This window comes from Motacilla alba, chromosome 13 (genome assembly GCF_015832195.1).
Source record: "Motacilla alba alba isolate MOTALB_02 chromosome 13, Motacilla_alba_V1.0_pri, whole genome shotgun sequence".
Lineage (NCBI taxonomy): Eukaryota > Metazoa > Chordata > Aves > Passeriformes > Motacillidae > Motacilla > Motacilla alba.
The window spans coordinates 11,330,300-11,343,516 of NC_052028.1; the positions used below are offsets into that span (position 1 = coordinate 11,330,300).

At 45.8% G+C, this 13,217-nt stretch overlaps 2 protein-coding genes across 3 annotated transcripts in view; one reads left to right on the top strand and one right to left on the bottom strand.

Annotated features, from left to right (window-relative positions):
* Positions 1 to 575: 575 nt before the first annotated feature.
* LOC119706335 (leukotriene C4 synthase-like) lies at positions 576 to 11,324 on the top strand. 2 transcript variants are annotated; one of them, XM_038149855.1, is made up of 6 exons: positions 576 to 3,288; positions 7,321 to 7,420; positions 9,174 to 9,244; positions 9,393 to 9,528; positions 9,910 to 9,991; positions 10,246 to 11,324. In XM_038149855.1, exons 1-6 carry the CDS (start codon positions 3,231 to 3,233, stop codon positions 10,612 to 10,614), a joined length of 816 nt encoding a protein of 271 aa, XP_038005783.1. In that variant the 5' UTR covers positions 576 to 3,230; the 3' UTR covers positions 10,615 to 11,324. The 2 variants fall into 2 exon arrangements, with proteins under 2 accessions (XP_038005783.1, XP_038005784.1); XM_038149856.1 differs by lacking the exon at positions 9,393 to 9,528 and having other exon boundaries at positions 10,246 to 10,533.
* The window catches only part of MGAT4B (alpha-1,3-mannosyl-glycoprotein 4-beta-N-acetylglucosaminyltransferase B), a 51,013-nt gene continuing 48,893 nt past the window's right edge, over positions 11,098 to 13,217 (bottom strand). The window contains exons 13-15 of the mRNA XM_038149853.1: positions 13,113 to 13,200; positions 12,128 to 12,240; positions 11,098 to 12,053 (exon numbers count right to left, since the gene is read on the bottom strand). Of these exons, the coding sequence (XP_038005781.1) occupies positions 12,030 to 12,053; positions 12,128 to 12,240; positions 13,113 to 13,200 (225 nt within the window). The 3' untranslated portion in view covers positions 11,098 to 12,029. The remainder of the gene's footprint in view (positions 12,054 to 12,127; positions 12,241 to 13,112; positions 13,201 to 13,217) is intronic.

The following is a 13,217-nucleotide window of genomic DNA, read 5'->3' on the forward strand; positions in this document are numbered from 1 at the left end:
TACATGGGTGCTTGGGCAGGGCTGGGCTCTGCCCTGCTGCCCTGTAACGTGTCACTGGCTGTGTCTGCACTCGGGCTTTCCATTTGCTGCAGCTTCAGAGCAATAAAACCAATCTCCCCTGAACTGAACCCAGCCGGCCGCCCATGGCTTTATTTATAAACTGCGGTTTTGGTTGGGCAGGCAAGGTGAGAGTGTCACTGTGCAACATCCACTGCCTTCCAAAAACCACGATCCAATTGAAAAGGGTGCTCAAAATTTTGTTATACACATTTCCTTTGTGTAAATAAATGTTTACAATTTTATATTAAAGATTTGAATAAGAGTTAGATCTTCTGACTGTATATTTTTTACTTTTTATAGATTTTAAAACTATAATTCTTTATATATGTGTTTGGGGGGTATTATGGTAAGTTTTATGCTTGTAAATGGAGAACAGTTGAATTTGATGCTAACCTTTATGAATTTTTGTCATTGAAATGTATAAAGAGTCCATTAATCCCCTTATTCTTTTACTACAATTACTGGTGCACACCAAAAAGAAATCCTTCACTTCTGTTTTATCATTATAAAATAAATATTTTGCTAGTGTCTTAAATATACATGGTGTGACTTTATACATTTGCATGAGCCTAGCAGAGTTCAGCATTGTCATTCCTAGTGAGCTGGTTTCTTCCCTTCATCCCAACATACAGTTTTTACTCAGCCTATTTATTACTAAGGCTAAAATTCTGCTGCTGTGTCTTACAATTCTTATGGTTTCAGAAAGTCCATTTAAACAGGCCAGAACGGGATAAAGGGGCCTTAGAAAATGTAACTTTGAAAATCAGGCTTTATGCTACTCCCACTTTATGCTACTCCCACTGCTTCCAGGCTTTGGTTTTTTGTGTTGGGGTTTGGTTTTTTTTTTTGGTTTTTTTTGGTTTGTTGTTGGTTTGGTTTTTTGTTTTGTTTTGGTTTGGGTTTTTTTTGTTTGTTTGTTTGTTTGTTTTGCTGGAATGCATTGTAGGCCTTAAGCTGGGAAATTCAACTGCAGAGGTGGTTGTTTATAGTGAAAAAGATGTTAATAATGACCTCACATATGCAAAATTGTAGAGTTCCAAAATATGCCAATTCCCTGGAATAACAGCCTTTAGAAGTTCAAACTGATTTCCTCAAGACTTGTCTGATGCAGGCACATGGCACACACGAGAATCCAGCTGAGATGTGGGTCACGTGCTGCAAGCAGGAGCTGATATTTCTGAACCAGGAGCAAAGTACTGGCAGCAGTGTGTCTGGAGGTCTTGGCTTAAGGCTGCTGCAGTCCCATAGCCCCTGCCCAGCTTCAGCCATCGCTGGCTCATTCTGCAGGCTTTGCAGTTGGTGTCATTGTGCAGCTGCGTTTGCAGCCCCGGCTCAGCCTCCAGGTTTCCTCACAGCATCCTGACTTACTGGAGTGCATTTTTTGTGTATTCCTGCTCTACAAGTTTTGTGTTCTGTTTGGGAGAGGAGGAGACCTGTAACTTCAGAAGTTTATAAAGAACCAAATGTAACAATCCAGCAGTACCAGAATCAGCTGCTTTCAGCCCATGGGGAACCATGAAGCTACATTAATTTTTGCTTTGTTGTCTCATTAAAATGCTGCATTTTGGCCATTGTTCAGTGAAACAGAAATTTCCCAAGCCATCCCCCACTGAAATGACATTGTGCTTTTCAAAAGATTTTAAGGAGTCGGTGGCAGCTTGTCACAAACCTTTGCTCAGAAACTGATTTTTATTTTCTTGATGCCAGTGTTTTTCCTGACAGTAATGGAAATTGGAATGAAAGTTTTCTCAAACCTTCATTGTTTGTTGAAATACGTTGTAAGGAGACCCTGGTGGCATTTCCCCTCTGACCTTTACATTGGAGACCACAGATGAAATCTTTGGTCACCAATAGGTTCAGTTAAGGTTAACTTTTATGTTTTAGTTAACTTTTATGTTTTAGTTCTATTTAGTCTGAGTCTGCTGTACCTTGGAGAGTCTGAAGTCACATCATATGAGTGTTTTATAGAGAAAGGGAGTGGTTTTACTATTCCACACGTGTGGTTATATATAAAAAGTGTAATATTGAATATTTGATTGATTAACTGAATTTTCAACTTGATGAGCTGTCACAATGGGGTTTTGAAGCAATGAAGAGCCAAACTAGAAAAAAATATTGCTGTGTTGCTCTTGGGAGAAACTGTAGGTCTGGTACATGTACAAATTCTGTAGTGAGGGTTTGTGTGTGTGACTCAGCAGAGAGAAATGCGATGCCTCAACCACCGACATTAAGGGAAAACCTTCCTCCTCTTTGATTTAAAAAATTTTAAAGTCAGAGTAGTCATCCATTTAAAGTTGCTCAAGAACATAAGGTAACTTTTTGAACTGATGGCAATTTTACATTTGTGGAGTGGGGAGAAAAGTTATTCAGGGCTAAAGCATTGCTTGTTTTCAAATTTTACATTTTACAATTATGACTCTGATGTCAGTGTAACATTTCTCAGGGTCTATGTTTCTACATCCTCTGCTGCCTTCAGAACTGACAACTTTTATTTTGTATGTTAGCCAGGGAAAGGTTTGTATTGCTTAAAAACTTCGGAAAACTACTAAGGGTGAGTGAGTGCTAGAAAAGAACTGTACTCCTCTTTGGTAAACTGAAGACTAGTAATTAGTTGGATAAAGTATCTGAATGTTCTGTTAAATCACAGAATTTGGTAACAGAGTTAAGTTATTCCAGCTGGAGTGTATCGAATCTTTCATGTGGTCAACTCCACTACTTGAAATAAGAGCAGAAGGTCAAGTTATTAATTTGTAAATGTTTGCTAATAATTTTTACAACCTTGCACATAATTGAGATGCTTCAAAGGTCATTAAAACTAGCAACAAAAGGGCTGGAAAGAATTTCATCATCTTTCCATTGCCTGCAACATATAATTCAATAATGGAATAAAGTCTGTAAATGTAATTAGAAGAATTTCACAGTTTGCTCACGTAAAATTCTTCCCTGCTCTGTTGTTCAGCAAAAGGCACTTGGCTGAATGGAATAGACATTTTCTGGTGGGTGGCTGCTTTGGAAAACCACGTGGTGTGGAGAGAGTTAAGGTGAGTTAAGGTGTGGTGGAGGAAACACCTGTGCTCAGAGGCAGCTCTGTGGAAGGGGGTGGTGGTGGGAGAGTGTTGGGACAGCTGTACTCAGCACATCAGGCTGGGCTTTGCTCCACAGTCAGCAGCATGAGAGATCAAATCAACCTGCTGGCCACAGTCACAGTTCTGGGGGTCCTGGAGCAAGGTAAATGTCCTTTGTACAATGCCATTATTCAGCTAATTATGTTAAACTTTGCGGGATGTGGTTCCTGTGTTTTTCTTGGAGCATGTGTGGAGTGAAAGTCACTGTTTTCCAACATGGTAAAATGATTCAAATTTTTGGCTGTTAATGGTAGAAATGTCTTGCCTGAGGGTGGTCATTGTTTAACAGGGACTAAAATGATCCTCAAGGCCAGCAGGTAAAACTTTTAGACTTAAAGCAATTTCAACGTGATGTTATTAAAGTAAACTAGTTTGTGATTGAATTTTAGCAGGTAATTTGTAACTTGCAGTGGCTGGAGGTAGCCAAAATAAAGGCAGGTTAGTGAATGTGCTGGTGAGGAAGTCAGTGTACAGACAGACCTGGTGTGGATATAGGAAAGAGACCCGTGCAAATTGGTGTTTCTCTGTGACCAGTATCCGTGTTCATATGGCATGGAGCAGATGACAAGATGGGCTGAGAGCACAGTAATTTGGAAACTAATGCAAGTTCTGGTCAGAAATAGACACAGAGCTCTTCAAAGGAACTCAGTGACTTCTAATTTAAATAGATGCATTGTGTTTAGACCATTTAGAAGGAGCAGCATTGTTGACAAGCTCTGTTTATTTGTGGGTCGTTTGGGCAAAATTTCTCCCCCTTGAGCTTCAGGACAGTCACTCCTCTGCCTGGGATGGGGACAGAGCCCCCATTTTATTAAAATCTTCACCATTCTATAAGGAAAGGTTTGTGGGGTTTATTATTACTGTATTAATTCACCATACAGTTATCACCCCTCTGCTTAAAAATGGATGTGAATCCCTGAGCGGCATCATGTGCTTTTAGCTGTCAGATAAATCTCTTAATATAAGTGTTATCTAAAACAAAATATGCCACTTTAAAAACAGAGCTGAAGACTTCTGAATTTCCGGTAATTTCCACTCAATTTACAGAGACATACAACTACAAACGGAAGAAACTTTTGTACTGTGAATTTTTTTGTTATTAAACTAAGTGGGAGTGGAGCGAGTGTTTAGTGTGCAAAGACCAGACATAAAGAAAGCTTGAAAATGAGTTACAGAAATGCTGCTGAGCCCCTTTCCTTTTGGAAACTCTCAGTACCAAATCCCTAGATAGCAGTTTTGTCTCAAATATTTTTGTTTAATGAGAATTTCAAGTACTTTTTAAAGGTTGCATCATTAAGCATTTTACTTTGATGGCATGCAAGCCAGGTGTGAAGCCAGCAGATAGGTAGCTGGCATTGGCACCCTCCTATCTGTTTGATCACAGAGGTATCCTGGTTTTATGATCTCTGTGTGGGAAGCCAAGGAGCAATTGCAAGACACTGTGTGCTTCCTTTCCACCTAGTCCTGTGAAATCCATGTGCCCGTGTCAGTGGGGTTCAGAGCTGTGCAGTGGCTTTCTCTGCATGTGTTGAAAGGACATTCTGTAGGTGAGTTAGAGGTCTGGGATTTGCTCTGAGCAGTGGAGAACTGAAGCACAGACGTGGGCTATCCCTACAGACACTGCTCCATCACATCCTGGTGCAGGAGATGTAATTTAATGGCTGACCTTGGTACAGCATTGGTTGATTTTTATGTTTCCTTTTGAATTTTCTGGGAGCCTGCAGTTTCTACATTCTTTAAAGTAACTTTCCCCTTTTTAATTTAGTCATTCTCATTTTAGTGAAACTCTGAGTGTAGCACTCTGTAGATGTGTGCCCCAGCCTTGTGGTGAATATTGTACCACTGAACAAAATTATTCTACTCCAGTTTTTTCCCCCACTCCCTTATTTTACAGCTTCAAAGGAAAGAAAACTTATGCAATGTCACTGTCAGGCCCCAGAGGGCTTGTTTGCCAGGTTCACTCAAATGTGGCAGATAGCAACTATGATATGATTTGACAAGTTTGTGGACATAATCAAATAGAGAATGAAGAATATTTCCACTGAGGAGCAAAGTTCAGGGAGAGCTGAGCCCCTCAGCCACATGGGAATCCACACAGGTGATTAACCTCAAGACATGAATCACAAAAGACAATGCTTTGAAAGGTTCTGCAGAGTAGATTGAACTCTTTTTCTGTAAGAGTCTGTGCTAAGAAGGCTCATGCAATGTGGGTTTTTTCAACACCTCATTCTAGGAAGTGCTTTTGTGGACTGGTTCTTCATCCTTAGCTCTTCACCCTTACACCAGGTTTGGGGAACAGCCAGCTGTTCTCCAAAAGGCTGCTGCTCCTCTTGGGTGGTTGTTTTGTATGTCACCCATTCCTAAGTGTCAAGGATCTGTGTAGGACTTGTCTGAATATTAGGTCCTGTGTAGAAGCAAGATGCTAAGTGTAGAGCTGATGGAGAGGTTTGATGTGAAATGACCCTTACCTCACTCATCAGTCACAAGAATCCTACCTGGGGAAAGGTGCAGATGGTACAAAGCAGGATGAAGAGCATTGCCCGGTGCAGTCGGGCTAATGCCACAAGCCAGATCTGCTGATGCTGCTGTATCTTCAGCTCAGTCCATTTCTGGAGAGGAGACTGGGATGAAACCCTGAGAGCATCAGGGAGGAGGGGTAACAGGATGGGTCATGGTTTCATCTTATTCCCAGAGCTCTCCAGCAGCTGCTGAGTTCCAGTTGTGTGTTACACCTCTCTGGGTTCACAGAGGGAACGCTATCCTGTCCTGCTGGACCTCTGCAGAAGGGTGACACCCTCACCCGTGATCAGCCTGCTACAAGTGAATCAAAGAGGGGGGAACATTCTTATTTCCCCCCACTTTGCTCTGTCAGCACCTCTCGTTTAGGGCTGGGTCTCTGTGGAAGGTGCTAGAACATGCTTAATTGTTCTTATATGTGTTCTGAAAGGAATGACTGTTTGTATTTATGTTACTAAATCCTTGTGATACACAAGTCACATAGCATCAGATTATTTACATTTCTAATTCCCTTCTACATATGTTCTAATGCTTTTCTGCAGGCACATGTCTTGTCTTTAATCTTGGAACATCTGTCCCTACTTCCCCTTCTCTATCCTGCTGTTCTGCTTTTATCTCTGTTACAATAGGAGAGTTCCCAAGGCAGGCCTTGCACCCTGGCTCCTTGTCTCTCTGGAATGCTCTGGAAATGTTGCTACATGAGGACTTAGCTCACTCAACTGTCTCAGTGACACCACCACAGCCACCAAAGTAATTGTTTTTATAATTTAGTTTTCTCCTATGTGAAAATAGGAGTTTTCAATAAAGGCAGCAGTGTAGTAGTGCACCTAAATAAAACAGAGCATCATGAATTGCCCGTGGGAGTAGGAGCTTTCAATAAGTAGGGAAACACTCCAAATCTTCATATGAGCAAGTTTTCATTGTTTTGAAATGACTTTCCATGTCCTTTACAAATGTACAAAGGACTGATGTAGCAGACACTGAGTCAGTCACTGCCTTGGCTCAAATGTGGCACAGACTGATAGCAGGCACGGGCAGCACCTCTGCTCCTTGACAGAACTGGGGCTGTCCTGCAGGAGTGAAGAGCAAGAAATAATCACCATTTCCCCATTTCCTTTTCTTGCCATGATTAGGAGCATCTCCAATTGACTTAATGGTATCCCAGTGCTTGACAGTTTGGATACTGCTCTGTGACATGGGCCATACTTTGCACCCACTGGGAATAGCAGAAAGTGTTGCACATCATGCCCATCGGACTGGCTGAGGGTGCACATGTACTCTAAATACAAAGTGCAAGATTAAGAAGTAATTCTGTGACTCAGTGTGGGCTTGGTAAGGTTTTATTTTTTGCTTGGGAGCAGCACTGAGGGCTCTGTTGGGTGTGAGGTGATGCAGTGTCATCCAGCACTGGCACTCGGCTGGGATAACCAAACCTGAATTTAAAGCATGGCAGTGAAACAAATGGCACATTTATTACAGGTCATGTGTGACAGCCCTGGACTATGGACCTAGATCATATCAGCTCTTTCATTCTAACCACTTGCTCGATTCCAAGCCAGATAACACTTTGCTAAATAAACACTGCAGGTCTGTTACCATTCCTGTGTTCTGTTTTCAGCCTATTTTGCAATGCAGGTGATCTACGCCCGTCGGAAGTACAAGGTTTCCCCTCCCGAAACAACAGGTCACCCTGAATTTGAGCGGACCTTCAGAGCTCAGTAAGATTTTGACTTTTTGTGCTGACTTTATCTAGATAAGACTTGAGTCAACTGTCACTGTTGGGAGAGACTGGTCTCCCTCAATCACCTTTCCACTTACTGCTACTGTTATTATTTTTTTTTTTTCCCAATGCTTTGTGTGCAAAGGTCTGCATTTTGATTTGGAGCACTTTGGCTGGGGTGATTCTGTCCATCCATGATAATTCTCCTTCTGGCATTGTGAGGCAGCCAAATTACAAATTAGTGGCCGTATGGAGGAGGTGCAGAGCATTCACAATTAGAATCATTAAATTTAATATTACCATTGGCTCCAAATGCTGAGAGCAGCCAAAGCTTTATTAATAACCTGATATTTTCTTGTAATGTTTTGCTGTTGAATTGAAGCAAAGGGCCTTGCTGGCAGAACCAGCTACAAGGGCATTTTCATTTTTTCCCTTTCAGAAGCCATTGTACTGTGAGAATCAGCACTCGTGGGCCCCTGCTGAGGGCAGTTTCTTTTTGCTCTGTTCCTATGGAGAGAGCAATGCTGGAGCTAAACTGGAAACGTTCACAGATCCCTTCAGCTTCCAGCAAGCACCAGATTCCACCTTTCATCTCAGTGGTTCTGTTTTGTGAGCAATTGAAAGGAATTGGCTGGAGCTGGTGTGAAGGGTAATTCCAGCCCGGCACTGAATCCTGAACAAAGCAGCTGCGTTCCCTTGCCAGCACACAGGAAACGTTTGTGGAGTGACAAAAACACCAGCTTCAGTCCTTCTGTGGCACCATGGAAAGCCAGCCTGCCTGGAGACATCAGCCTCTGCGAGCTGGGGAGCTGCTGATGTGGCTTTTAATTAAATACTTAACTATTAAATGTGTGTTACCCAAGTCACGCCATGGGCTGTGGCAGGGAAGGTGACCTCGGGGAGCTTGAGAAGTTACTGCTTCTCTGTGGGTTTTTCTTCTCTTTTCCCTATGGAAGAGTATACAAATGGATAATTTGATATATTGAAAAAAAAATATGGGAAAAAGTGGTATTGATGCATTACTCACTTGAAACCTGGCAGCCTCCCCTCACTGTGGCTCAAACTGCATTTACAGAATAAGGTTCTTCAGACTTTTTCCAGCTCCCAGTCTGGCTCCATTCTCCAAAGGTTTGTATATTTTTGGCCAACATTAAGATTAAATTGCCTAGGGAGTGGTAAAATGTGGGAGAAGCAAAACCAATGTCTTTAATAGCACAGCTCCTACTCTCGCAGAAAAATCTGTATTTTTGTCACTAAAGGAAAAAGGAGGAAAAGCTGGCTGTAAATCTGATCACCTCCTGCTGAATTTTATCTGAGGGAAGGCTCCTTCTTGGTGTGTGACTTGTGTGACTCCCAAATTTGAGCTGTGCTCACCCAAGGGGAAAGAGAAAGCTCCTTAAATACTGACAAGGCTCTCCCCCAGCAGCTGGGGTGCAGCAGCTCTCTGGGGTGGTGCTGTGTGTGGGATGGAGCCTGTCGAGGGTCCAGCAGAGCCAAATCTCCATCTCAGCCACAGCTTGTCATGCCAGGTCCATGTGAATGCAGGAAGGTGAATGCTGTGTGGTGTTTGGCTGCTTTTTTCTCTACAGTACAGGTATTGGGTGTGCTCCTTTCCCACAGCACAGCAATGGTTCTCATCAGCTCTTTTACTTCGCTGCAGCTTGAGTTTCCAATTCCTTTCTCCAGTCTTGGTTATCCAGGCTCAGATGTACAAGGAGGTAATTTTAACTCTCATCTCTGGTTCTCACCAGGGCCAACTGCTCAGAGTACTTCCCAATCTTCATTTCCCTCCTCTGGGTTGCTGGAATCTTCTTCCATCAAGGTAAGAGGGATGTGGCAGGGCGGAACTCCAACCCAAACCATGTGAACAAACCAAAAAACCCCAGCCCCAATTTGAATCCCATTGTAACTCAGGCATTCTCTCTATGCCTGTGAGGCTCTTGTTCATGGAAAGCAAATTTCCCCTTTAGCTGGATCGACTGAGAAGGGCCTCAACTCCAGCTGGGAACAGCTGAGCCCACTCCTGCCTGGAGGAGGAAGCACTGGCAGCCCTTGCTCCTTTGCTGGAGCCTGGCTGTCCCCCCTGTGCTGCTTCTGCTGGACAAGGTCAGGCTGTCCCAGGGTGCCAAGGTGTCAGCAGCTGAGGCAGAGCTATGTCAGAACAAGAAACCATAACCCCAACGTTTACTCATCCACTGCCTATCCCTACCGAGTGAGCTCAGGGGATTTGGTTGCTGCCTCCATTTAGTCGTGAGGAGAAACCACATAAGGAAGCACTGCCAACCCAAGTCCCAGGGCAACTCTGTGGGGCAGAGAAGTTCATCCCTCGCAGAAAGGGAAGGAAGAAAACTCATTTATAACTCCCAGTGGTTTAAAGCCAAATCATTCTGTGTTTGGTTTTCTGGTCCCACCTGCTGGGGACACTGAGCTGGAATGCAGTGTCAGGGGTGCTGACCCCAGCAGAGCTCAGCTCTCCTGTCCCCCCAGGTGTGGCTGCAGCGTGTGGGCTGCTGTACCTCTACAGCCGCCTCCGGTACTTCCAGGGCTACGCCGGGGCTGCCCGGGGACGGTAAGGACCTGACGGGACCCAAACCAGCCCAGGGAGCCTGGGGGCAGGACCTGGCCCCTGGAACAGGCTTCCTCCCTATGGGGGGACTGCAGGCAGATTTTCACCACCTCCTCCTCCCCTCCTGCCCCCATGTGCTCACGGCTGTGTCACCTCTTCCCTGGCTGTCCCCAAGGGGGTGGGGACTCACAGCCCTGCCAGAGTGCCCTGTGCCCCGCCTGGGCTGGCCGTGCCTGATGGTGTTTTCTCCCACCCAGGTTGGGACCGCTGTATGCCAGTGCCTGGCTGCTCTGGGGGCTGCTGGGGCTGGCAGTGGCTGGGCTCCTGGCACACTTCCTGAGGCCCAGCTCCTCCACATGGATGGCAGCACTGCTGTGGCCTCTCCAGCTCCGTGGTGCCTGGTGAGAGGGGCCACAGCTCCCCCAAAACCCACTGTCTGCCCCCTGCACAGGGGAGCCAGTCATGTGGCACCATCAGAGAGAGAATATTTCCCTGGCTCTGCATTCCCTGCTGAAGGGAGATGGATGCTGGCACTCCTCTGCTCTTCAGAGATAATTTCCCTTCTAGAAAGCAAATGCTTTCCAGCCTCTGCCCCTGCTGAGGAGCTTCACTGCTGGGCTTTGTAGCACTGTCTGCTCTAAAATGCCTCTGGCTCTGCCTCATGGAGCACAGATTGACCCACATGCTGTCGTCTCTCCTCCTTACTGCTGTAATGATCTGTGCTGAAGAATCACACCATGGATATAAAAAATAAATTCTTTTTCTCACTAGAAATCACCTGTGATTGTCAAAGGTGCTCAGAGACTGGTGTGAGAACATCTGAGTTGGGGACTGGGTTTCATAGAAAAAGCTGCTGTGATTAACTGAAAATGATGGGTAAGCTTGCCTAAAACCACATCCAAACATTGGGAGAAAAGCCTGACCCTAGCCCAAGTACTAAAGTCTGTTTGGCATTGATTAAATGACCTTTACTTTACCCCAGCTTCACTGATCACCACCTCTGCAAAAGGACTTTGCCCTCCCTAGATTCCACCCTCCACTGTGAACTTGGGGTTCACAGGTGCCTAAAGCAGCCCTGCTGCAAGTGACTCTCACTACTGCACCAAAGGTTTAAATTTAGCTTTTATTACAGTGCACATTGTTTTATATATTTATATAGAGAGATGTACTTGAAAAATCAAATGTATCCAATAATAAAAAATACAGAACATTAAAGTAGTATAATGCATTCCAGTGTATAGCTGAAAGGACATTGGGATTTACACTAATCCCTACTATTTTTGAACTGGGCTACCTCTGCTTTTTTTTTTTTCCATCCCCAAAAAACCCACATCAATCAATAACTGAATTAGTTATTTAAAAGACAGTTTCTGCACTCAATCAAGGCATGAAGACATTGGAGACTTCACCGTGAGTTAAGGGGCTGTGTTCAATGCTGGCAGGCACAGTGTGGCATATTTTATTTTTTTGTTTTCCCTGCCATAATCATAGCTCCAACCCCTTTGGATTCGTTCCTCCTCTGCTGAAGGAGGGTCAGTCTTTGCCCTCACTTAATCCTCAGCTGCGGCCAGGAGTGCTGCCTGGGAGAGGGCAAGGCAGAGCTCGGGCCCTGCCGCTCCATCCCAGTGTGCCAGTGGGGTCAGCTGGCAGGACTGAGTGTGACCTGCTCTGTCCCCAAACACAGCCAAAGACTGCCCTGTCTGGGGCTGAAGGTGCTTTTTGTCCCCACGCTGGCTAAAGCTCACCCCGACCCCAAACTGTCCTGTGTCCGTGTGTCCCGAGCAGCAGCAGCACCCCGAGGGAGCGGAGCAAAGCCACCCCTGCACAGGGGTCAGGTTCTGCTGTCTGCTCCTCTCCAGGAGAAGTCAATGCCCGTGCTGGCCCCGCTGGGGCTGGCGCAGCAGCAGCTCTGCCGCGGGCGAGCGCCGCCTCCGCGGCCAGCCCTGCTCCGGGCAAGGCGCCGCGGGGAGCAGGGAGTGGGAGGCAGGGAGCAGGACCAGGGATCCATCCACGAGGGTGTCCGTTCGGCCTCGTGCCTGTTTCACTCGGCTTTTTTGATAAAAATCTGAAAGAAGAGCGGGATGGATCAGAGCGAGGAGCGGGGCAGGGGTGAGGAGGTGCTGAGGGAGCTCAGCTTACCTCGCTCAGGATGATCCACACCGGGGAGTCGGTCTGGATGGACAGCCTGATGGCCTCCAGTGGCCCAAAAGATGGGTCCACCTCACCCTCTGCGACGCCCTTGGAGAACGAGCCTGGTGGGGAGAGCACGTGGCTGACACAGGGATGGTCCTCTCGCGTTGCCCCTCCATGTCCCCTCTCCCCCTGGGCACCACCAACAGCCCCAGCAGCCCCTGCCTGCAGCTCCCCAGCACAAAAAAGGCTGAAAGCCAGCAGTGTGGATGGCAATACAGTGCAAAATGCCACACTTTGGAGAACACCAATCAGGTAAACAAAACAAAATGTATTGGGAGTATCTGGTGACATATCACTGCTGTGCAAAAGGGGACAGAGTGGCCTGACATGCTTTTTGGTTTTGATTATTCTTTTTTTGAAAATTCAACTGGGAGAAACCAGCCAGAATGTACAGGAATGAGAAAACGGCAAAACACTGCATGTGTCAAGAAATCTTTCTTTTATTTGTCTACTTAAAAAAAAAATGAAATCTTAGCAGGGACACCAGGGCCGTATCACACACTGGCAGCTCTCTGGAGGCTGCAATTGCTTGTTCCTGTCCAAGGGCAGGGCAAGCACTAAAACAAGCTCAGGTGGCTAGAGACAAAGACTGACCTGCAAGTGGATGAGTACAGAGATGGCAAAACTGCCCGTGGTGGAGGTTTTTAACCCCAGGGTAAGCAAACAAATAATCACCATCATTTGGTCCCGGCTCTGAGCAGAGACTGGCAGAAACACAGGACTGAAAATCATCTGAGGACAACCTGGTCTGAGAGCGAGGGCAGCGGAGGAGAGGAGACAATGACAAATCCTGTTCCAACCTGGCTCCTGGCAAGCAGAAATTACTGTTTGCCAAGCAAACAGCTCTAAGGCTCTTGACTGACATGCAGGTGTGGACATGGGCTGTGTTATCAAAGCCAGCAGGCCCTTTCCCACCCCACACTCCCTGTACCTATCTGGACGTAGCCATCCGCCGTCCTGCGGTATTTGACGACTGTGCCTCTTCCTTCCTGCAAGGCTTCCTTATCTGACTGTAGACTCTGCAGAAGGAGAGGAG

Bases quoted from the DNA above. Each gene is read 5' to 3' on its own strand.
- LOC119706335 (XM_038149855.1), top strand. From the start codon at position 3,231: ATGAGAGATCAAATCAACCTGCTGGCCACAGTCACAGTTCTGGGGGTC. The intron at 7,421-9,173 runs GTAAGATTTTGA...GGTTCTCACCAG, and splicing joins GAGCGGACCTTCAGAGCTCA to GGCCAACTGCTCAGAGTACT. The intron at 9,529-9,909 runs GTCAGGCTGTCC...CTGTCCCCCCAG, and splicing joins TGCTGCTTCTGCTGGACAAG to GTGTGGCTGCAGCGTGTGGG.